The sequence below is a fragment of the Octopus bimaculoides genome, chromosome 17 (assembly GCF_001194135.2).
Source record: "Octopus bimaculoides isolate UCB-OBI-ISO-001 chromosome 17, ASM119413v2, whole genome shotgun sequence".
Taxonomy (NCBI): domain Eukaryota; kingdom Metazoa; phylum Mollusca; class Cephalopoda; order Octopoda; family Octopodidae; genus Octopus; species Octopus bimaculoides.
The window spans coordinates 36,360,719-36,379,979 of record NC_068997.1 but is presented as its reverse complement, the minus strand read 5'-3'; the positions used below and the strand labels follow the sequence as shown (position 1 = coordinate 36,379,979).

Sequence of the window (19,261 nt, the reverse complement as noted above, 5' to 3'; positions counted from 1 at the left end):
ATATATTTATATGTATATACATATTTATATGTATATACATATTTATATGTATATACATATTTATATGTATATACATATTTATATGTATATATATATATGTACATATATTGATATGTATATATATATATGTATATATATATATGTACATATATTGATATGTATATATATATATGTACATATATTTATATATTTGTGTGTGTGTATATATATATATATGACTTTAATTTTCCAAACATGAGATGGACTGGGAGCCAGATTCTCCCAGGAATGACACACCAACAGCAAGCACAGCCAGAGTCCCTGCTCCACCTTACCAATGTCTCTTTCATGGAGCAAACTGTGCTGCAACCAACCAGGGTAAATAATATACTGGATATTTGACAAACAATATTTACATTATCCATAATGTTAAAGTGACACTGACGCTGATTTCGGATCGCAATATAATAGAGCTGTCTATGTATGGACCAAAAGCTCCTGCAAACACAGCCTATACAAAGCACCCAAAATCTCTCCAAACTAAACTTTCACAAACAAATTGGAAGCTGATTGAGAAAGAGATCCTCAAAGTGGATTGGCATAAATGTCTCTCCACACCGGACATTGACATGAAACAAATATTTCATGTCCATAATACAAGCCATATGTTACAAATCTGTCCCATTGTGCAAGGGCAACATACACAAAAACAAGATCCCAAGAGAAAGGAAGATTCTTATGAGACAATGCACAAAGATTGTGAACTGCCTGACCAAGCATCCCAAACGTGGCGAGAAGCCTCGTCTGGAGAGAATGCTATTGGAGATTGAGAAACGTCTGCATCAGTCTCATGAAAAGAAGAGAGCAAATAAAGAAGCTTGGGTTATAGAAAATATCAAGCCAAATCTTAGAGCTTTCTTTAAGTTCGCCAAAGAAACGGCCTCGGTATGCTACAAGATAGGGCCCCTCTTGCAAAATGATGGCTCTCTCACAGGAAACCCCATGAGGGTAAATGAAATACTGAACGAACAGTTCCCAAGTGTGTTCATTACACCACTGGAACACAGGCAAGTGAACAAACCAGCAGAATTCTTTGCCACATTACCTAAAACCAAGGAGGTTTAAAAAAAATGAGTACATAAACATTGAAGAAGATGTAATACTGGCCATAAATAAGGTTGGCACAAACTCAGCGGCTGACCCTGATGTGTTTCCAACAGTCCTATTCAAATCATGCAAGCGAGCCCTTAAAAAATCACTGCAGCTTCTCTTCCAGAGCTTCTATGCAAATGGTAAGCTCCCAGACAAACTGAAGGAAGGGATAATATGCCCTATCCATAAGGGAGGAAGCAGAGCCTATCTCTCTGACCTCACATGTCAGTAAAGTCATGGAACAAATAGTCCGCAAGAAACTAATCATGTTCCTAGAAGAAAATGACTTGCTTACTGACACCCAGCATGGATTTCGTCTAGGTAAAAGCTGTCTGACACAGTTCCTGCAACACTATGACTGGGTGTTAAAACAGCTGCTGAATGACTCGAGAGTGGATGTGATATATCACAACTTTGCAAAAGCCTTTGATAAAGTTGACCATGGTATATGTCACAAACTGCATGACCTTGGCATATGTGGAAAACTTGGAGAATGGCTGCACAACTTTGTAAAGGATAGACGTCAGGCAGTAGTGGCCAATAGAGTCACTTCCAAGGAAACACAAATAGCAAGTGGTGTTCCACAGGGCACTGTCTTGGGGCCACTGCTGTTCATAGTGGCCCTCTCGGACATGCCCTCAGTTGCTCAGAAAGCCACCCTTGCTAGCTATGCAGATGACACAAAAATCTTTCAGACAATACAAAATCCTGGAAATATTGCACATCTGCAACGGGAGTTGGACTCAATTTACAGATGGGCTGAGGACAACAACATGCAGTTTAATGCAGGAAAATTCCAGACCCTACACTACCGGCAGACAAAGCTAAATGATATGCAGACAGGATACACTGGCCCAGGAGGTCAGTGCGTGACCTGGGCATTGACATGAGCAATGATGCATCTTTCCAAGTGCATATTACCAATTTGATAAAAAAAAATGCATACGGATGGCTGGATGGATCCTCTGAACTTTCAAAACAAGAGTAAAGGAGACATTGATGATACTTTGGAGGACATACATTCCCAGCTGCTTAGACTATTGCTCCTGACTATGGTCACCATACAATAAAAAATCCAGAGCGGAACTTAAAGCAATCCAACAAAGCTACACTAAGAAAATCATCTTGATGCAATGTATCAGCTACTGGGAAAGACTGAAAGAATTAAAACTCTTCTCCCTGGAACAAAGGCTGGAGAGATATGCAGTGATATACATCTGGAAAATTCTAGAAGGCCTTGTACCAAACTTTGGCATTGAAAGTTACTCAAACAGACAAGCCAAGAGGTCTCTGCCAGATTCTATGTCTGCTTTGGCATGATTTCTACAGCTGGATATTCCTCTTAATGCAAACCACTTAAAAGAATTTACTGGGTGCTCTTCATGTGACACCAGTGAGATTTGCAATTACTTATAAGAGAAGATCCCCTCAACTGAGCTAGGTATAGACTGCCAGGACAGTCTTTTCTCCTCCCTTATGTACCTCATCTGATACCTCTTATGCCCAATTTGTCTCTCAACACATTTGTATTTTGTTGCACATGCACATTGAAATTGCACATCCATCAGACCATACATGTCTCTGCATGTCTTCTACATTCACAACCCTAGTTTTACAGCCATGTAGCATTGTTCCTACAAAGGCATCATGCAGTTCTGTTTCATTTTGAGAGAGAGGCCTTTTACTACCAACAGAGGTAAAAGTTCTCTAAACTTTTCCAGGTAATTCATATTGTAGTAACTATACTTTCAGAGCATTCTCCTCCACTGAAGATATCAGAAACTATTTATTACTTCTATGGAGCCTTCTGGGCATTTCAGAACATCTATTTTTTGTGTGCTCTTATTATTTATTGCTCCTGCATATCTGCCACAAAACAGATTCTATTTTCTCTGCTAACCTTCCTGTGATTCTACAGCACCTCTTATGTATTCATAGTTTGCACTGAGCAAACCATACAAAATTTCTACCTACACCCTGTTTTCCTGGTAATTAGAATTTTAGCCTTTGCTAAATTAACTTAAAGCTCCTTTTATTCCAGGTTTTGATTTCATAGTTGGAATTTTAATTCTAATTCTTCTACACTTTTAACCATATGAACAAGGCCATCAGCATAGATGAGTTCTCGTTGTCATCCAGTCTTAAATTCCTCCATTATAGCCTGGAGGTCTATGATAAATAAGAGGCAACTGGTGAATTCCTACCTGCACACTAAATTTGTTGCTGTACTCATTGTTAACTCTCACTTTGTTCACAGCATCCCTGTACATGGCTTGAATGGCTCTCACTAGCCATTCATCTACTCTTAGCTGTAATAGCAACCACCAGATGAGGGATTGAGGACCCTGTGAAAGTCTTTCATGAGGTCAAAGTGGTTTACTTTGTACTAAATACTTCTCCTGTACTTGCCAAATGATAAAGAGAGCATCAAAACTAAACTGCATCTCATCTAATTAACTGGGCTATGATTTTTTCAGTGAATTTCATAACATGTTCCCGTAATTTGATACCTCTGTAATTCTTTCTTAGGCATTTCCTTCACCTTTGTAACAGTTGATCTATGAGCTGCTACACCAACCTTTAGGTATGATGCCTTCCTGCACAACCTGATTAACTGTATGAGTGACTGGGCCATATCCTACACCACCATATATTTTAAGCATTCCAGTGGTAATTCCTTCCACATTAGGAAGACTCTCTTTCTCCCATGTATTTTCCACATTTAGTAACTTTTTATAATAGCACTTCCATGCCTCCTCCTTTTATTCATTTTTGTCCCACTAAAGTGTAATTGTAGGAGGAAAGGAGAGAAAAAATGAAAGGATGATAGAGAGAAAGGAACAAATGTTGGGAAAAGATAATTTCATACATACACACATACCTACTGGCACATGCTTATGCACACATAGATGTATAAATACAGTTTTTTTTTTTTAATTAAAACTGAATCTGAGAGCTTTGTTTTAATAACAAACCATATCCTCTACAACATATTGTGCACGTTTTTCTCATTTGTTGATATTAAACTATGTATACACACACATAAACATCAGGCACGAAGGGTGTAAGTATGCAAGCCTTTTTAGTCCAGGATAAATCATTTCTGTGTAACATAAAATTAATTATTATTAATTTTCACTACCCTCATTGTACTTGTGATATATTTTTGTATTTCCCATTCTCTCATTTTTTAGTATAAATTGTAAACAATCGATATTATTTAAGAAGTGTAATTAGAAAAAGATCTTGTTTGCTTCATGAAAAAAGAAAAAGCAATGAATTAATTGCTTTCCTCTTCCCTTTGAGCAGAGAGCATGAAAGACAAAAAAACAAAGGAGTGGGAGGTCAATGAAAGAAAGGCAAAGGAAACCAGAATTTTTTAATGCTTGCTCTCAATCATTGGAAAAGGAATGAAATTATTTTCTTTGTATTCTGTTGTTCTATTCCAGCAGGGAGTGTGAAAAACAGATTGAAAAGTCAAACTGAAAGGCAGAGGATAGCAGAAATTTTACTGCTTACCTCCCAACCACAGCCAGCAGACATACTATCAACATATTTTCTTCTGAAGTACTGTTCTGTGCAGCAAAGATCAAATACTTGCCTATTCAAAGGGTTTTAAGCTTTCCTTGTAGTCCCACAGATTTAGACAAGAAATGAGTTTTTAGTCAATTTGCATGTTTGTTTTATTGCTGATTCTGGTTTATTTCGTATTCAGTACTGAAGAGTGTATATTTTATCCTTTATCTTTTACTTGTTTCAGTCCTTACACAGTGGCCATGCAGGGTCACTGCCTCGAAAAATTTTTAGTCAAAAGAATCAGTCTCAGCGGTTTTTTAAACCTGGTACTTATTCTGTTGGTATCATGTTGGACCACTCAGTTACATAAACACAAGAGTGGTTGTCAAGCAGTAGTGGGTGGACAAATACAGGCACATAGATACTCACACACATATATATACATTGGGCTTCCTGTTTTGGTGATACTCAAGCTCAAACCATCCATAAGCTTCAGTAGACTTTTGGCAATGGTGCCATGGACAAAACTCGGATCAAGGAGTGGCACAACCACTTCAAACATGGAAAGTGGAAAGTGAGGCATCCTCAGGCAGGCCTTCCACAAGCCAAAACGAGGATCCAGTTGGGAAGCTTTGGTGAGTAGTCATGGAAGATTGTTGTATAACAATCCAGAAAATTGTTCACTATATGAGAATAAGCTCAAGATCAGTGCATTCCATTCCAACAGAGGATTTGTGCATGCAGAGAGTGTCAACGAAATTCACCTCCAAGGTCCTGGCAGAGCAGCAGGAACAACTCTGCATGGAAATTGCTCTGTACATGTTGGACTGTACAAACCATGACTCAGAGTTCATAAAGAGCATCATCACAAGTGATGAGACATGGGTTTATGGTCTCTGCTTGATGCATTATCTTGCATGAAAATGAAAATCCAGTGAGTACACACTACATGTCTGTATTCGAGGTGGAACAGCTGGGAACTGAAGCTGTCGACTAATGCAAAAATTTTCATGCATGCACGGGAAGGGTGGCATCTTGTATGCCTGGTTCAGTCTGTGTATATGTATGTTTATGTTGTATAAATTAATGCATATATCTTTAGCGACATTTACACAATCCCATAAATGTACATATGTCCGACCCCTCAATGTAAGCAGTTTAGTCTCTAAATATATTTCTTTTGTAGGTTATGATTGGGTCCTTCTTACTGATATTTACTTGCAAGGAGCCACTCAGAGTTCTGAAAAACTATCCTGGCATGAATTTTTCTGCAAACTGAAGGTCACTGACTTGCTCAACATCACAGAGACCACAATAAAGATCAATCAGGACAATAAAGTCAGTGGCATTTCTCTTTATTTATTTGTTTGTTTGATTAGAAAGTCCATAGGAAAGTTTGCTTAGTTAACTAGTTGCAAAGAGTGTAGAATCTGTTTCTTGCTTTTGTCCTTTATATGAGATTAAGAAAAGAAAGGAGGTGGGAGTTTTTTGACTTAGACTTTTGGCAAATAAATGATAAAGGAATTGAAATGGAATAAGTGATGTGAAAAGTGAAAGGGGAAGATCTAGGAAGAGGTAATGTAAAAAGGCCAAAAGTATTGGGCATAAGATAAATGAGGAGGAATCTAAGAATTGGAGAGAAAAAGTTGAAAGTAGCAGCTCCCCAAACAAAACAAAAAGATAGGTGGGAGACATTGTAAGAGTAGATGGGATACAAAGAAGTATTGTAATGTTATCAATCCGAATATGCTTGAGGCACATTCAAACCGGTGAAGAAGCTACTCACTGCGTTTTGTCATGGAAAATATATCCTGTTTGTTGATAATTGTGTACCTCTCAGCGCTACCTACCCAGACTGTGAGATGCAAGCATTTTGGAGTAGTTATCTCCTCTTTGGTCATGGACACCAGGTAGGCGGCACTGCGAGCTGATTGAAGAGACTGGTTCTCCAGTTGCCATACGGTGACTGGCAGTACGGTGCAGTAGCTCACTGTAAGTAAATTACAGAGGGAGAGTGCTAAGCAGTGATAAGTAAACTTGTAAGACTCCTCAAAGCTCCACTAGTTGTCCTACTGGATTTATCTCGAGTAACTTCAAGAAACTTATGTTTAACTACTTCCCTTGAAAAATATATTTTCACTACTTACTAATTCCCTATCAAACTATCCTTATCAAATGGTATTTTTACTACTTCTCTTTAAAAGTATATTTTAAGAAATTCTGTATGAAACTTTGTTTTAACTACTTTCAGATGAATTTTTGTTTTTTTAGCACATTGATATGAAGCTATATTTTATCCACCTCTATGAAATAATATTTTATTTCATCTCTCTGAAACTATGTTTAAGTACTTTCCTGTGGTTACTATACTTTAACTGTTTCCATATAGAACTATATTTTAACTACATCAGTATGAATCTGTATTTTACACCCCTTCACAAGAAACTGCATAGTGTACCAGATAATTTAGAACAAAATAAAATATAATGAAAAGCAAAAATAGTTAATAGGAAAATAATCGACAAATTTTCAGAAAAATGATACATGTTTATGTAGATAGATATATATGTTAACTTTTGTTACAATTTATTTTTACAAAAATGAAAAATATCCCAATAGTAATACAATAGTAATGCTACTCACTGTAAGCATTTGTAACTACTTTTTAGTGTTGCAATAAATCATTAACCTCATAAATATTTGTTATCTTTTAGGATCAGTTGCCATGGAAACCATTATATGAAACTTGGCCAGCCTATTCTGGGGATTATGTGATTGTTGATCTAGCATGCCAGGAATTTGAATCCTTAGTAAATCAGAATAGAAATGTGGAAACATTCTCCAAACAGATGGATGTTCTCTGCCAGATAATTGATGGGCTTTGGGATGCAGAATATTCTAAATATACCACAACAACTGTCAAGTCAAATGATGACCATATCCTCAAAGAAATACCTACCTCTTTTGCTATAAATTTACAAACATTACCTTGGTTACCAGCAGAAGAATTAAAACTTGAAAACAATAATGGCACTGTAAAAGTTAGCAAGAGATTTTCTGAGCAGGTGTCTAACAGCTTGTATCTGAACTCAGATAATCTAAAGCACTTGCTTGGTCATACTGCTTCTTATTCAAGGATTAAATTATTTAGTGCCTCTTTCTGTAAATTTCTCAGTATTAAGACTAGTACCAATCCCCAACACATCAGCAGTCTTCTTATCAAGTGGGGAGAACGTTCCAATGACTCTGACAAAGTTGAATTCTGTGGATCACTGAAACATATGAAATCTATTTACACTTATTTGTCAAAACACCTCACCAATGATGAAGTGAAGAATATTTTCCTACATAAACCTGTGATCTTTGTACCCAGTAGTAATAGCAACTTAAAATGTGACTATGTGGTGGGCCAAATGTACAAAAGAGAAGAAATCTGGTGGAATGATAGCACAGGATTAATTGAGAAACACAAGGACTTGCTTAAAACATACAAGAAAAACTGTAGCCTGAAGAGTGGGATTCAAAATTTCTACCAGGACTTAGAAGAGTTTTTCTTTGATACAGTTCGGATATCTAGATTCCCCCATCTGCAAGATTATGGGGAGCTTATTCAAGTTTTATCATACTTGGATGAAGATGGTTTGCAAAACATGATGGAACTATTTTTTTTGATAGGAGAGAAAATACAATTATGTAATATGTCAAAGAAACCAGAACTCTTGGAAATTATAGAACAGCAGAAAAGAAAACTTTTTGAAATACTCCAAGGTGAGAATATATTTCCAACTGAGAAAAATAAACTGGTCAGTTTACAAGATTTTCCAGTTATTGCAGACAACAAGGTGTATGAGAAAATGTTTAAGGATAAACTCAACTTCATTGATTTGGAATATGAAACTGTCAACAAGAAAAAAAGAAAAATTACTGGTGAGTTTTCAAATAGCTGATGTGTGACTGTGCTGAGAGCTTAGCAAAAGCTCTTACAATCCCATTTCCCATTTCTATATATAAGTACTTTGCTGAAATGCAATGCATTGTTGTATGATTAGACATTCTTATGTTATTGTAGGCATTTAATAGACATGGAAGAAGCACCTGGAACTATTTTATATCTTGTTGAATATCATGCTATATGCTTGAATACAAATCAGCAATGTTTGTGTAATTTCACATCCACTCAGTTTAATAAAACTGAAGGCCAAAACCATATCACTGAAAACATCAGTACCATAAGATTGGTCCATTCTGCAAATTTGTTAATCTGAAAGATCTTGTCAAAATTTAGATATTAGTTTCATGTGTTTGGTGGTTTTGCCATCTACATTATATGTGTAAGGGACAACTGAGCAAAGATGATGCTCAACTTCAATTTAGATACAACTTGAAGTATCTCAACTTGAATGTAGTCATGACCACAAAATCTTAAACTTAATAGTATCTAAGCTTTGAGTATAATGAACATCAGACCAAAGTTTGTGATAGTTGTGATTCAGTAGTTTACTGTGGAACAGATTAATGATTTGACTGTTATGCCTCTTACAATGCCTTATATAAAATTTATTTTCTAAGTTACATCATTTAACGACTTTTCATGGCTACACCTGTCATTCTTTGAATTATTAACCAACATTATTAGTATAATGTAGTGGATTAATGTCCATAATATCTCAAAGTTAGAAGAAACGACTGGGTGAATATATTCATAATCTGTTTGAGTGATTGCAGCATCATCATCATCATCATCATTTTAACATCCACTTTTCCATGCTTGCATGGGTTGGACAGAATTAATCAAGGCAAATTTTCTATGGTCAGATGTTCTTCTTGTTGCCAAACCTCACCTCTTTCCATGCAAGGTAATATTTCCTCATGGCCAGACATGTTTTCACAGAATAAAGGATATGAATGATTTTGCTTGCATGACAGTGCCATTCATTTACAACTATTATGTGATGTCAAGACAAGGAGACACATACATCTACAACAGGCTTCTTTCAGTTTCCATCTACCAAATCTACTCACTAAGTTTTTTCAGTTTCCATCTACCAAATCCACTCACTAAACTTTAGTCAGTCTGACTATAGTAGAAGACACTTGCCCAAGTTGCCAGAACTATGTAGTTGGGAAGCAAACTTCTTAACCACACAACCTAGTTTGTGCTTGTTTGAATGATTGCAATATTTGAAAAAATTGCAGACTATTAAATTAAGTTCAGTACTTTTGTATTGCTTTTTACATATGAAGTCAACCTTGCCCTTTTATACATAGCTTATGTCTGTTTTATAGTTGCTAACCCAAGTTCTGTTGCTCAATGAGTCATGGAGACTCTTTAACAATATGACTAAAATGCATTTCTATACTTTCACGTTAATTACATTTAATTTGTTTTTGTTTTTTTTAGATGAGAAGAGAAAATATATCCAACACTTTTATGATTTGTTTAAGATTGGTTTTCTGAGCAATTGCATTAAAGAGGACATCAAAACAGAATTGTTCAAACCTTGCTATGAGCTGCAAAATTACATGCATCAAATTATTTATCCCATCCAATGTTACCTTTACAATTCTTTCCCAGAAATCTATGAGAAATGGAAACAGTTGAGTTTTCATGACACAATTGGCCACTGGAAATTTTCTCGGGTTAGTTCATCTGTTTCACTTCAACTGTTACCATGTGTTTGTAAGAACGTGTGTGTGTGTGTGTGTGTGCATGTAGAATGGAATTCCTTTCTCTATTTGCATATATATGAAATTAACTGAATATCCTGTCATTGCTGGGCAATTTTCACAGTAGAATGCCTTTCCTGGCTTTCAGAATAGCTCATCCTCATAAATTGGATTTTCTTCATTTTGATTGGGATTTTTCAAATTTTTGAAAATTTATGACATCTCCATCCTTCTAGACCAATTTTGTCCAATTTTTTTTTCTTTTTGTTTTGCACTACACACTTAAAAACAATTGGAGATGCCTTTTTGGTAAAAAAGAAAACAACTTTTGAAAATTTATGGATTTTTTCAAACTTCCCTCTCTAATCTTTACATACCTTTTTTAAATTACCTTAACCCTAATGAAATCCTTACACACATGCATACACACACACTTAGCATGAACATAGAAAATGAAAGAGAGTGTAGTAAATATAGAGAGAGATGGAGAGAGTTTACCATTAGGAAAATGAAAGAGATAGACAGAGAGAGATCTTTTTTATTACTGTCACAGATTAAAAATTTTTTTAATCATGTGAAAATTTTCAAATTTGTTAAATTGACATACTCTTTCATGGTGAATCTGAGTTTGTGATTCCTGAAATATTTTAGAAAAATGTTACAGTGTTTTAAAGTTTGATTATTTTTACCCAATCAGAAAACAAAATTTGTATGTGATAGCTGTGATAAAATGAAAGTGAACATAAAAAGCTTTAGACAAAATGAAGCCATGCATAAGTGTGTGTGTGATATATATAGAGAGATAGAGATTGACAGTGACTGATAGGGAGTAGGGGAGTTGTTGATCTAAAAGTTGAGCTATTTCTTGTAGCAAATATATTTATTATTATTTATGGATTAAGGCTGCAAGCTGGCAGAATCATTAGCACAGCAGGCAAAATGCTAGAAGCATTTTGTCCTTCTTTACATTCTGAGTTCAAACTCTACCAGAGTTGACTTTGCCTTTCATCTTTTTGGAGTCGATGAAATAAGTACCAGTAAACACTGGGGTCAATGTAATCAACTAGTCCCCTCCCCCACAATTTCAGGCCTTGTGCCTATAGTAGAAAGGATTATTATTTATGGATGACCTTCGCTTTGGGACACAGATTTCGAAAATCAAATTCATTTTTCTCAAAGATGCACCGTTTTAGAGCCTTTTGGGACTAAATACACATACACTCGCATTTATATAGTTGATGTATATTAATTTGAAGCTTTTTCTATGTTATTCTCTATTATTGCATTATTCTTTTTCTTGTTTTTCATTATTATTCTGACTTGTTCTGTTATACTTCTTAGTAAACATATTCTTTTTCATTTATATGTTTATGTGTACATCATTATAATGTTAGTATCTATGCTTGTAGGGTTACTTAATGTAATGTTATAGTTATGTGGTAAAGCTACCTATGAGAATGTTATATGTTTTCAGCATTACCAATAAAAAAAAATCATGTTTCAGTAGTCCCTTGCTTTACCTCAATATTTTCTTATTTTTCTGTTTTTGTAGGTGCAAGAACTTGAAGTGTGGTATACTTTCATACCCAATCCAAATATTTATGTCCTTCAAAATGAAACCTGCATCATAAATGACAATATGTTTTATGTTCAAGAAAATTATTTAAATTTCAAGAATTTAAACTCTCATATAGCTAGATATTTCAGCAGCAATGACCACCTTTGCTATTTAAGTTTGAAGTAAGTTTCAAATTTCATTTATGAAAAATTTAGGAGGATCAACTGTAGAACATGAACCCTTGTAGTTATACATTTAAGAAAAAACAAATATCAAAGTCAATAAACAAAGAATAACATTAATGATGATAATTATGATAATGTCAATAATTATTGCATGTAAAAATATTGTTCTAGATAGAGGCACAACAATTAGCTGGTTAGAAGTTGTATGTCTTTTAAACCTTCAGTCCAGGATCTTTTGAATAAAATATTATGTGAACATGGCATATATGGCTGGCTAGTCCTTAAAATGGAAGTAAAAGTATTTAATTAGTCTTGTAGCTTCAAATATTAAATGTTAATGATGGCACACAGGTGAAACTACTAATCACTTCTGTCACATTTAATAGAAAAAAGTTACTTGAGCAATATTATATTAGAATTTGTTCACAATGTGGTATCCTTCCATAACTTTTTCATAGAAATCAGTTTAAATAGATGTTCTTTAATTTTGAATTTGTCATTGTCTTTGCAATTTCTTTGGTTGACCGCAAAATCACTTATGATAATCCCATTCATGTTCTTCTTTTGCAGGGAATTTCTCAGTAACATTGGTGACATGTTAGATTCACCTCCAGAACTTGAATCCTTTTTATCAAATATGCCTGGCATTCCTAGTGATGAAATGCAATGGGTAATTCCAGCACCACCACCTTGGGCTCTTCAACCTGTTAGCCTTGCTGAACCTGTTGATCCTGTTGTTCAACCTGTTAACACAATGGATGAATGTCGTAAATTGTTTTGTTTTTTCTTATCTCTTTGTTGCAACATTGACTCTAATTTCCTTGACAAAACCACAGACTCTTACCCTCATTTACATGCTCTTCTCAAAACTTATTTTCTCTACTCATTTTCCTCTTACTTTCTTTGTCTGCCTGTCTGTTCCTCTTGCTTTTTTTCCTCCCTCTTTTTCTTTCTTCTCCGGTTTTTGTCATCTCTGATCATAAAAGATTATTCTCCTACCTTTCTATCTATCACACCACTATCACTCACTTATCCTAGTTTCCTTATATAAGACCATAATTTCTGGCATGACATCATACATTCCTGTTTTTCCTGACTACATGCTTAGACCATTATTTCATTGCAGTCATTACTATTTTGATTATGTTAATAATAACTTATTATTTCTTTTTATCACAGTTCCTGATAATTAGATTATCAATTAACAGCTGATCTTTTGTTCCCCAGCTCCTCTTTTGGCACCCTTTCTGTTCAATTGGTAGCAGCCCACATTTTTCTAAGTATCTATACAGTTCACCAGCCAAAACAGCTGACAATAGTTTCCATATTAGCAGATGACACATTATTAGTCGAAAGTTGGATGCAACATTACCCATTTCAGGATCCTTCGCACATAGTGCTTGCTCTTGGGCAGCACAGATTAGAGCCTCCGTTTCTGGTTTTAAATCACCTTAAGTCATCCATAGCCATCTTTTTTCTCTGCCTACCTTATCTTCAACATCCTTGTGAAATTGTCCATGCATTCTTTTCTTTATCCACCTATTTTCAGTTTCATTCATTCTCAAGTGCTTGTACAGTGCTTTATCTTTGCAATCCTCCATCTGACACAAGCCTGACCTTCTTACTTCCAATAATAGTGGTTCTGTGGCAGTTTTTACATACCATGCTATATTGTTTTCTTCTGCTCTAATGCTATGTTCACATCCAATCAGTCCTCTTCCCCTCTTTTTCTTGATACATACAGTCTGTCTGTGTCACTTTTTGGGTGGAGTATTCCATATCTATTCAGCAACTTCTTTATCTTTCTGTCTAAGCTGTTTAGTTCATCTACTGTCCATGTGATTACCCCTGCTCCATATTAAAGGATTGAAACTGCCCAGGTGTTGATAGCTTCAGTCTTATTCCGTCCATTTAATTTTAAATTAAGGGTCAGTCTCAGCCTGTGCAGGTACTCCACCTTAAATTTTTCTGTCATTTCTTTCTCCATCAGTTTATTCATTTCCAATATCCCCAAGTACTTATAGTCCATCTCCTCTATCTGCTTCATAACCTCCCCTGATGGTATCAATAGCCTGTCCATACATTTAATTTTGCCTCTCATCAAGACTAACACACCACACTTTTTCAGTCCAAACTCTATCTTGATATCAGTACTGAAAGTATACACCATATCAACAAGGAAACTGACTTGGGATTCATCCTTACCATAAAGTTTGAGGTCATCCATGAATAACAAGTGGTTGACTTTTTGTTGGCAGCTTTTGAATACATACCCAGCTTTTGCTTTCCTCAGAATAGTATTAGTGGTATCATGCACAGTACAAAGATAGTGGGGACAGGTAATCCCTTTGGAAGATGCCTCTCCTGATTATTTTTGTTGTTGTTGTTATTATCTTTGTAGAAGCTTCAGTCAAAGGAAATATGGAACCAGATCACAAGGTCAACACATCTAGTGCCATGGTTTCTTGGCCACCAGCATCTTCTGCAGTGATGAAAGAAAAATTGGAACCTAAAAGTTAGTATCACACCATTAAAGTGTACTCACTTTAGTACGCCTATGCACATAGGCACACTCATATCAGTGGAGTTAATTTTTTACATTTATTCAATATATTCTTATATGTATTTTACTAACAATAAAATCTCTCATACAAGGTAATATCTAATAAGCAAATTACATCATCAGGTCATCAGAAATTGCATAATAAATGTAAAAAATTTTGTTGTAAAAATAGAATTTAAACAGTATTATTGTAACCAAACACATGAAGTTTTCAACATTGGTTATATGTTAGATCAGTATGCCTCACTGTACAAATATATGTGTGTTTCTTTACTTTAATGTGTATCTACCTTATTCATGACAAAAATGAGCAACATGTGTGTCTGCATGAATGTATACTTTTCTCCTTTTCGCCGACAGCATCGTATATTGGGTAGTTGGATTATAATATGTGATAAAAGTATTTTCTGAGCTGTATACAAAACTTTAATATAATATAGACAGCGTATCATCACTTATTTTCATATAGTCTCCTGCAATATCTTTCAGGTTGTATCAAAATAATGATTCTCTCTTGATCTTGTCAAAGGTAGTTTAAACAATCTAAAGAGATTCTTAAACTTTCCTGTGTGCTTTGAGTAAGACTCACTTTGTTGCAGCCACTTGGACCATGTGACTGATTTGAGAATTCATTATTACAATGTACTGCTTCCTACTTTAGTAGGAGTTGTTTCTTCCTTGTCTAGATCCCTCGCCCACACAGTAGCTACCCTTCTACTATGTCATTAAAATTTAAAACATAAATTTTAGTTAATATTTTACATTTATATGACAGTGAGCTGGCAGAATTGTTAGCATACTGGGTAAAATGCTTGGTGGCATTTTGTCCATCTTCACATTCTGAGCTCAAATTCTACTTTGCTTTTCATCCTTTCAGGGTCAATAAAATAAATACCAGTTGAGCACTGGAGTCAATGTAATCGACTAACCCTCTTCCCCCAAATTGTTGGCCTTGTGCCAAAATTTGAAGCCATTATTTTACATCTATTTCTTCAAGTTGTTTAACCCCATGTCAGCCTTGACCCAGCCTATGCTCAAAGTCATTCAAATTAGAACCATCTCATAATTTTTTTTTTTCCAGACACAGTTTATCACTGTCTGATATTCAGTGTGTTTTGTTTTGTTTTTTAAGGTAGTAGTGTATGGTTTGAGAGGACTACAATTTCTAAAACATTCAGTGAACACATGGACTCTTTCTCATTAGCAATAAAAATCGTCTGTTGTCAGAATTGCTCAGCATAGAAGTGGCTTAAGTTTGCAGGCTTCTGCTTGCAATAATTATTTAACCACCTTACTAAAAAGTGTTTGGTTTGTTGGACTTTGTGATAACACCTGGATAAAACTTGGTTAAATTCAAATGATCAGATAAAGTATAACGTTAGTAGCTAATGTCATTAATTACAATCATGATCACTATAGCAGTATTTCATATTTGAGAAAAAGAAATATTTTTATTTTTAAATCCAATTTGAATTATATATATACATCTTTATAATGATGTCTAATATAATATGCCAGTTGCAAGCATAGCTGATAAAATAATGGTTTTCTATACTTGATTGTCAGATGTTGACAGTGCTGTGTGTAACAATGTGGTTACATATATGTGATTTTATCTTTGTAAATACATGTATATGATAACATTTTACACAATGGTATATGATTTCTGCATAGCACTAAGATTCCTAACAATGACGTTGTAAATATATATAACAAATTAGTTTTATAAACACATCTTATATAATTGCAGACATAAAATACCAGAAAATATATCTCATGTTATAATTGCTTTCTAAAATATATTAAAAACGTTCATGCACTCTATTCAAGATAAAAAAAAACATATTCACATGTAACCTTTGTACTTTATCTGTATGTATTGTAAGATTGCTCCTACAGTAAAGTCAATGTTGTGAAAATAATATAATCCTATTTTTTCTAGAAAATCAATTTCATTTTGATAAGTATAAAATTAAGCAAGTTTATATTTAATTTAACTACCCAGCTTCTTTTCTTTCTTTTTTCTTGTTTCATTCTCTGGATTTGAAGTGGTAGTGCCCATGGTCCTCCTAGACCAGTGAGATTGAGGCCATTAATGTTCAATTGAATCTCTGTAAGTTAATACCAACAGGAATGATATGAGCAAAATCTGAATTCCAGAGTGCTGACTTTCCTGGAAGAAAGGACTGGGTATTGGGATTAATGTAATGAAAGGAAGAGAGATGAGTAGACTGAGGATGCCAGATGTTGCTCCAAGAATCAGAGACCAGTATAGCAGCATGTTCATGATGTCAGTGTGTGTGTGGCATATGATGTCAAGATTATGAATGCATAAAGCATGGTTGTGGAATGTTACGTATCATGAACACTAGTGTTGTCTGCATAAGGGTAGGTGTTGTTGGATGTAGTGGCAAGTTATGCATGTTTAGAAGGAAGCAAGCTGGAGGACAAAACTGGATCCTTGGGTAAGCTGGAATTGATAGAATGAGAGACAGAGCAACATACATGCCAATAGTGCAGTTCAAGTGATGAGAAATGGATAGTTCCTTTTGCAATTTGTGCAATGATGTACATATAGCTGTGTTTCCTCATAAAAAAGGATTTTCATAAAACATATTTTGATATTTTATTCTTTTTTTTTTTTTTTTTTTTTAAATTTTAAATTTTAAATAGTCTTCAGACCTTCTTGAACATCAGATGTCTGCTCTGTGTATATGTATGCCTACACACATCAGTTTGGTGATAAGTGCCACCACACAAAACTCTCAGTCCTTGAAGTATTCTGTAACTTATGCATGCATGCATACATACATACATATGTGTGTGTGCGTTTATGTGTCTGTTTCTATGTTTGTCTTTTTTGAACATTATTGGAAAATAATGCTCTGTGCTTTTTTTCCCATATCTTAGTTCAGCAAATAGAAATCAAGGTATAAAAAAATGATTGACTAAAATCTTTCAAGAAGGTACCTCAGCACACCGTTCTCCAATGACTGAAACCAGTGTAGAGTCTAAAATAAATTGAAGCTGTGGATTTTAAATTATCAGGAAGTAAAAAACATTTAAATGTGCCATCCGTGTTTTCAATATGATTTCACAAGACAGCAATTGTGTTGACATTGTATGTAGATTAGCATCTATTTATTGAGTTTTTTTGTTTTTTTTTCCACATAGAAATTCAGAGTTTCATTGGTACAGTTTCAATTCTGTTTTCTGATTACTTCATATCTAGAAATGCTGTATTTAGTCAGAGTGATACCATCTTCAAAGAAGACATATAATGAACATTCCTAACCACATGTTTCCAGTTTCAGTCCCACTGTGTGGCACCTAAGACAAGTGTCCTCTTATAGCTGCCAACCAAAGCCTTGTGAGTGCATTTGGTAGACGGAAATTTATAGAAGCCCATTGTGTGTGTGTGTGTGTGTCTTTATGTCTGTGTTTCTCCTCCACTGCTTGACAACTAGTGACTTAAGCAGTTCAGTAAAAGGGACCGATAGAATAAGTAGCAGACTTTAAAAATAAGTTCTGGGATCAGTTCATCCAACTAAAAGTTCTTCAAGGTGATGCCCTAATATGGCTGCAGTCTAATGACTAAAACAAGAAAAAATACAAGATAAAAGATATATTCTCACTATCATAGAAAAAACTTACTTCCAGTCATACAGTCCTAATAATGGCCATGCACTAGAGCTCGGAAAATGGGTAACAATAAGTTCTCATGTATAATGCACACTTCTGATATTTGGGTTATAAAATCTGGAAAAATATGTATAATATATGCAAATAAATATGGTAGTTTAGACTTTTACTTTTAACCTACCAAATTTTTTGATAAATCTTTTTTGACTTACTAAAAAGTTTGTGCATTATGAATGTTCATAGTTTTTGGGTTTTTTTTTAAATAATTTAACTTTCTTTTTTAGAAAGTGGTGGTCATGGTGGAGCATGTAGCTGGCCTCTGCCTGAGGCTCCTGGTTATTATAAATCTGGACAGTCGACCAAATTCAAGATTTCGGCACATGCTGATGAACAACTGGATAAGACTGAAAAGCCTCAGCAACAAACAGAGGAATTTGTACAACAAACTAAGAAATCTGGGAAATATGTATCATCAGGACAAGAAAAGAACATTGCTCTTCATGGTACATTTACATTATTTTTCACTTGCGTTGCTTTTTCTATGATTTTGTTCCACATTGTTCATCATTATTTAACCCTTTTGTTACTAACCCGGCCATAGCCGTCCGAAAAATTTTTTGGTTCATAAGACCAACCCGGCCGTAGCCAGCCGAGAGTACCCATTGTTATTTAAATGTATATTTGAACCCAAATCTCATTAGTACATTCGTTAAAACACCTGATTTCACTTTGCAAACAGTTGAGTTATTGTATCCGACATTGTTTGGCATGATATTTGAACTCAGTGAATTTTGGAAGATTTTTTTCCACATTTTTTGCGGCGTTAATTTTTTTCAACTTTGGAGAGGAGTTTCATGCTATCAAGCAGTGATTCCGAATTTGAAGGTTTTTCAACAGAAGATATGGAGATATCGAAGAAAAGAATGAATGAGCTACAAAAGCACGTGGTGAACGATAATAAATCAGATATTTCTGTATCCGAAACTGAAAGCAGCGATT

General features: G+C 34.8%; 1 protein-coding gene across 1 annotated transcript in view; it reads left to right on the top strand.

Moving 5' to 3' along the window:
- The window catches only part of LOC106877076 (uncharacterized), a 262,423-nt gene that overhangs the window by 214,313 nt on the left and 28,849 nt on the right, over positions 1-19,261 (top strand). The window contains exons 22-28 of the mRNA XM_052973794.1: positions 5,834-5,985; positions 7,362-8,574; positions 10,049-10,287; positions 11,867-12,054; positions 12,628-12,824; positions 14,459-14,572; positions 18,547-18,765. Coding sequence (XP_052829754.1) covers positions 5,834-5,985; positions 7,362-8,574; positions 10,049-10,287; positions 11,867-12,054; positions 12,628-12,824; positions 14,459-14,572; positions 18,547-18,765 — 2,322 coding nt within the window. The remainder of the gene's footprint in view (positions 1-5,833; positions 5,986-7,361; positions 8,575-10,048; positions 10,288-11,866; positions 12,055-12,627; positions 12,825-14,458; positions 14,573-18,546; positions 18,766-19,261) is intronic.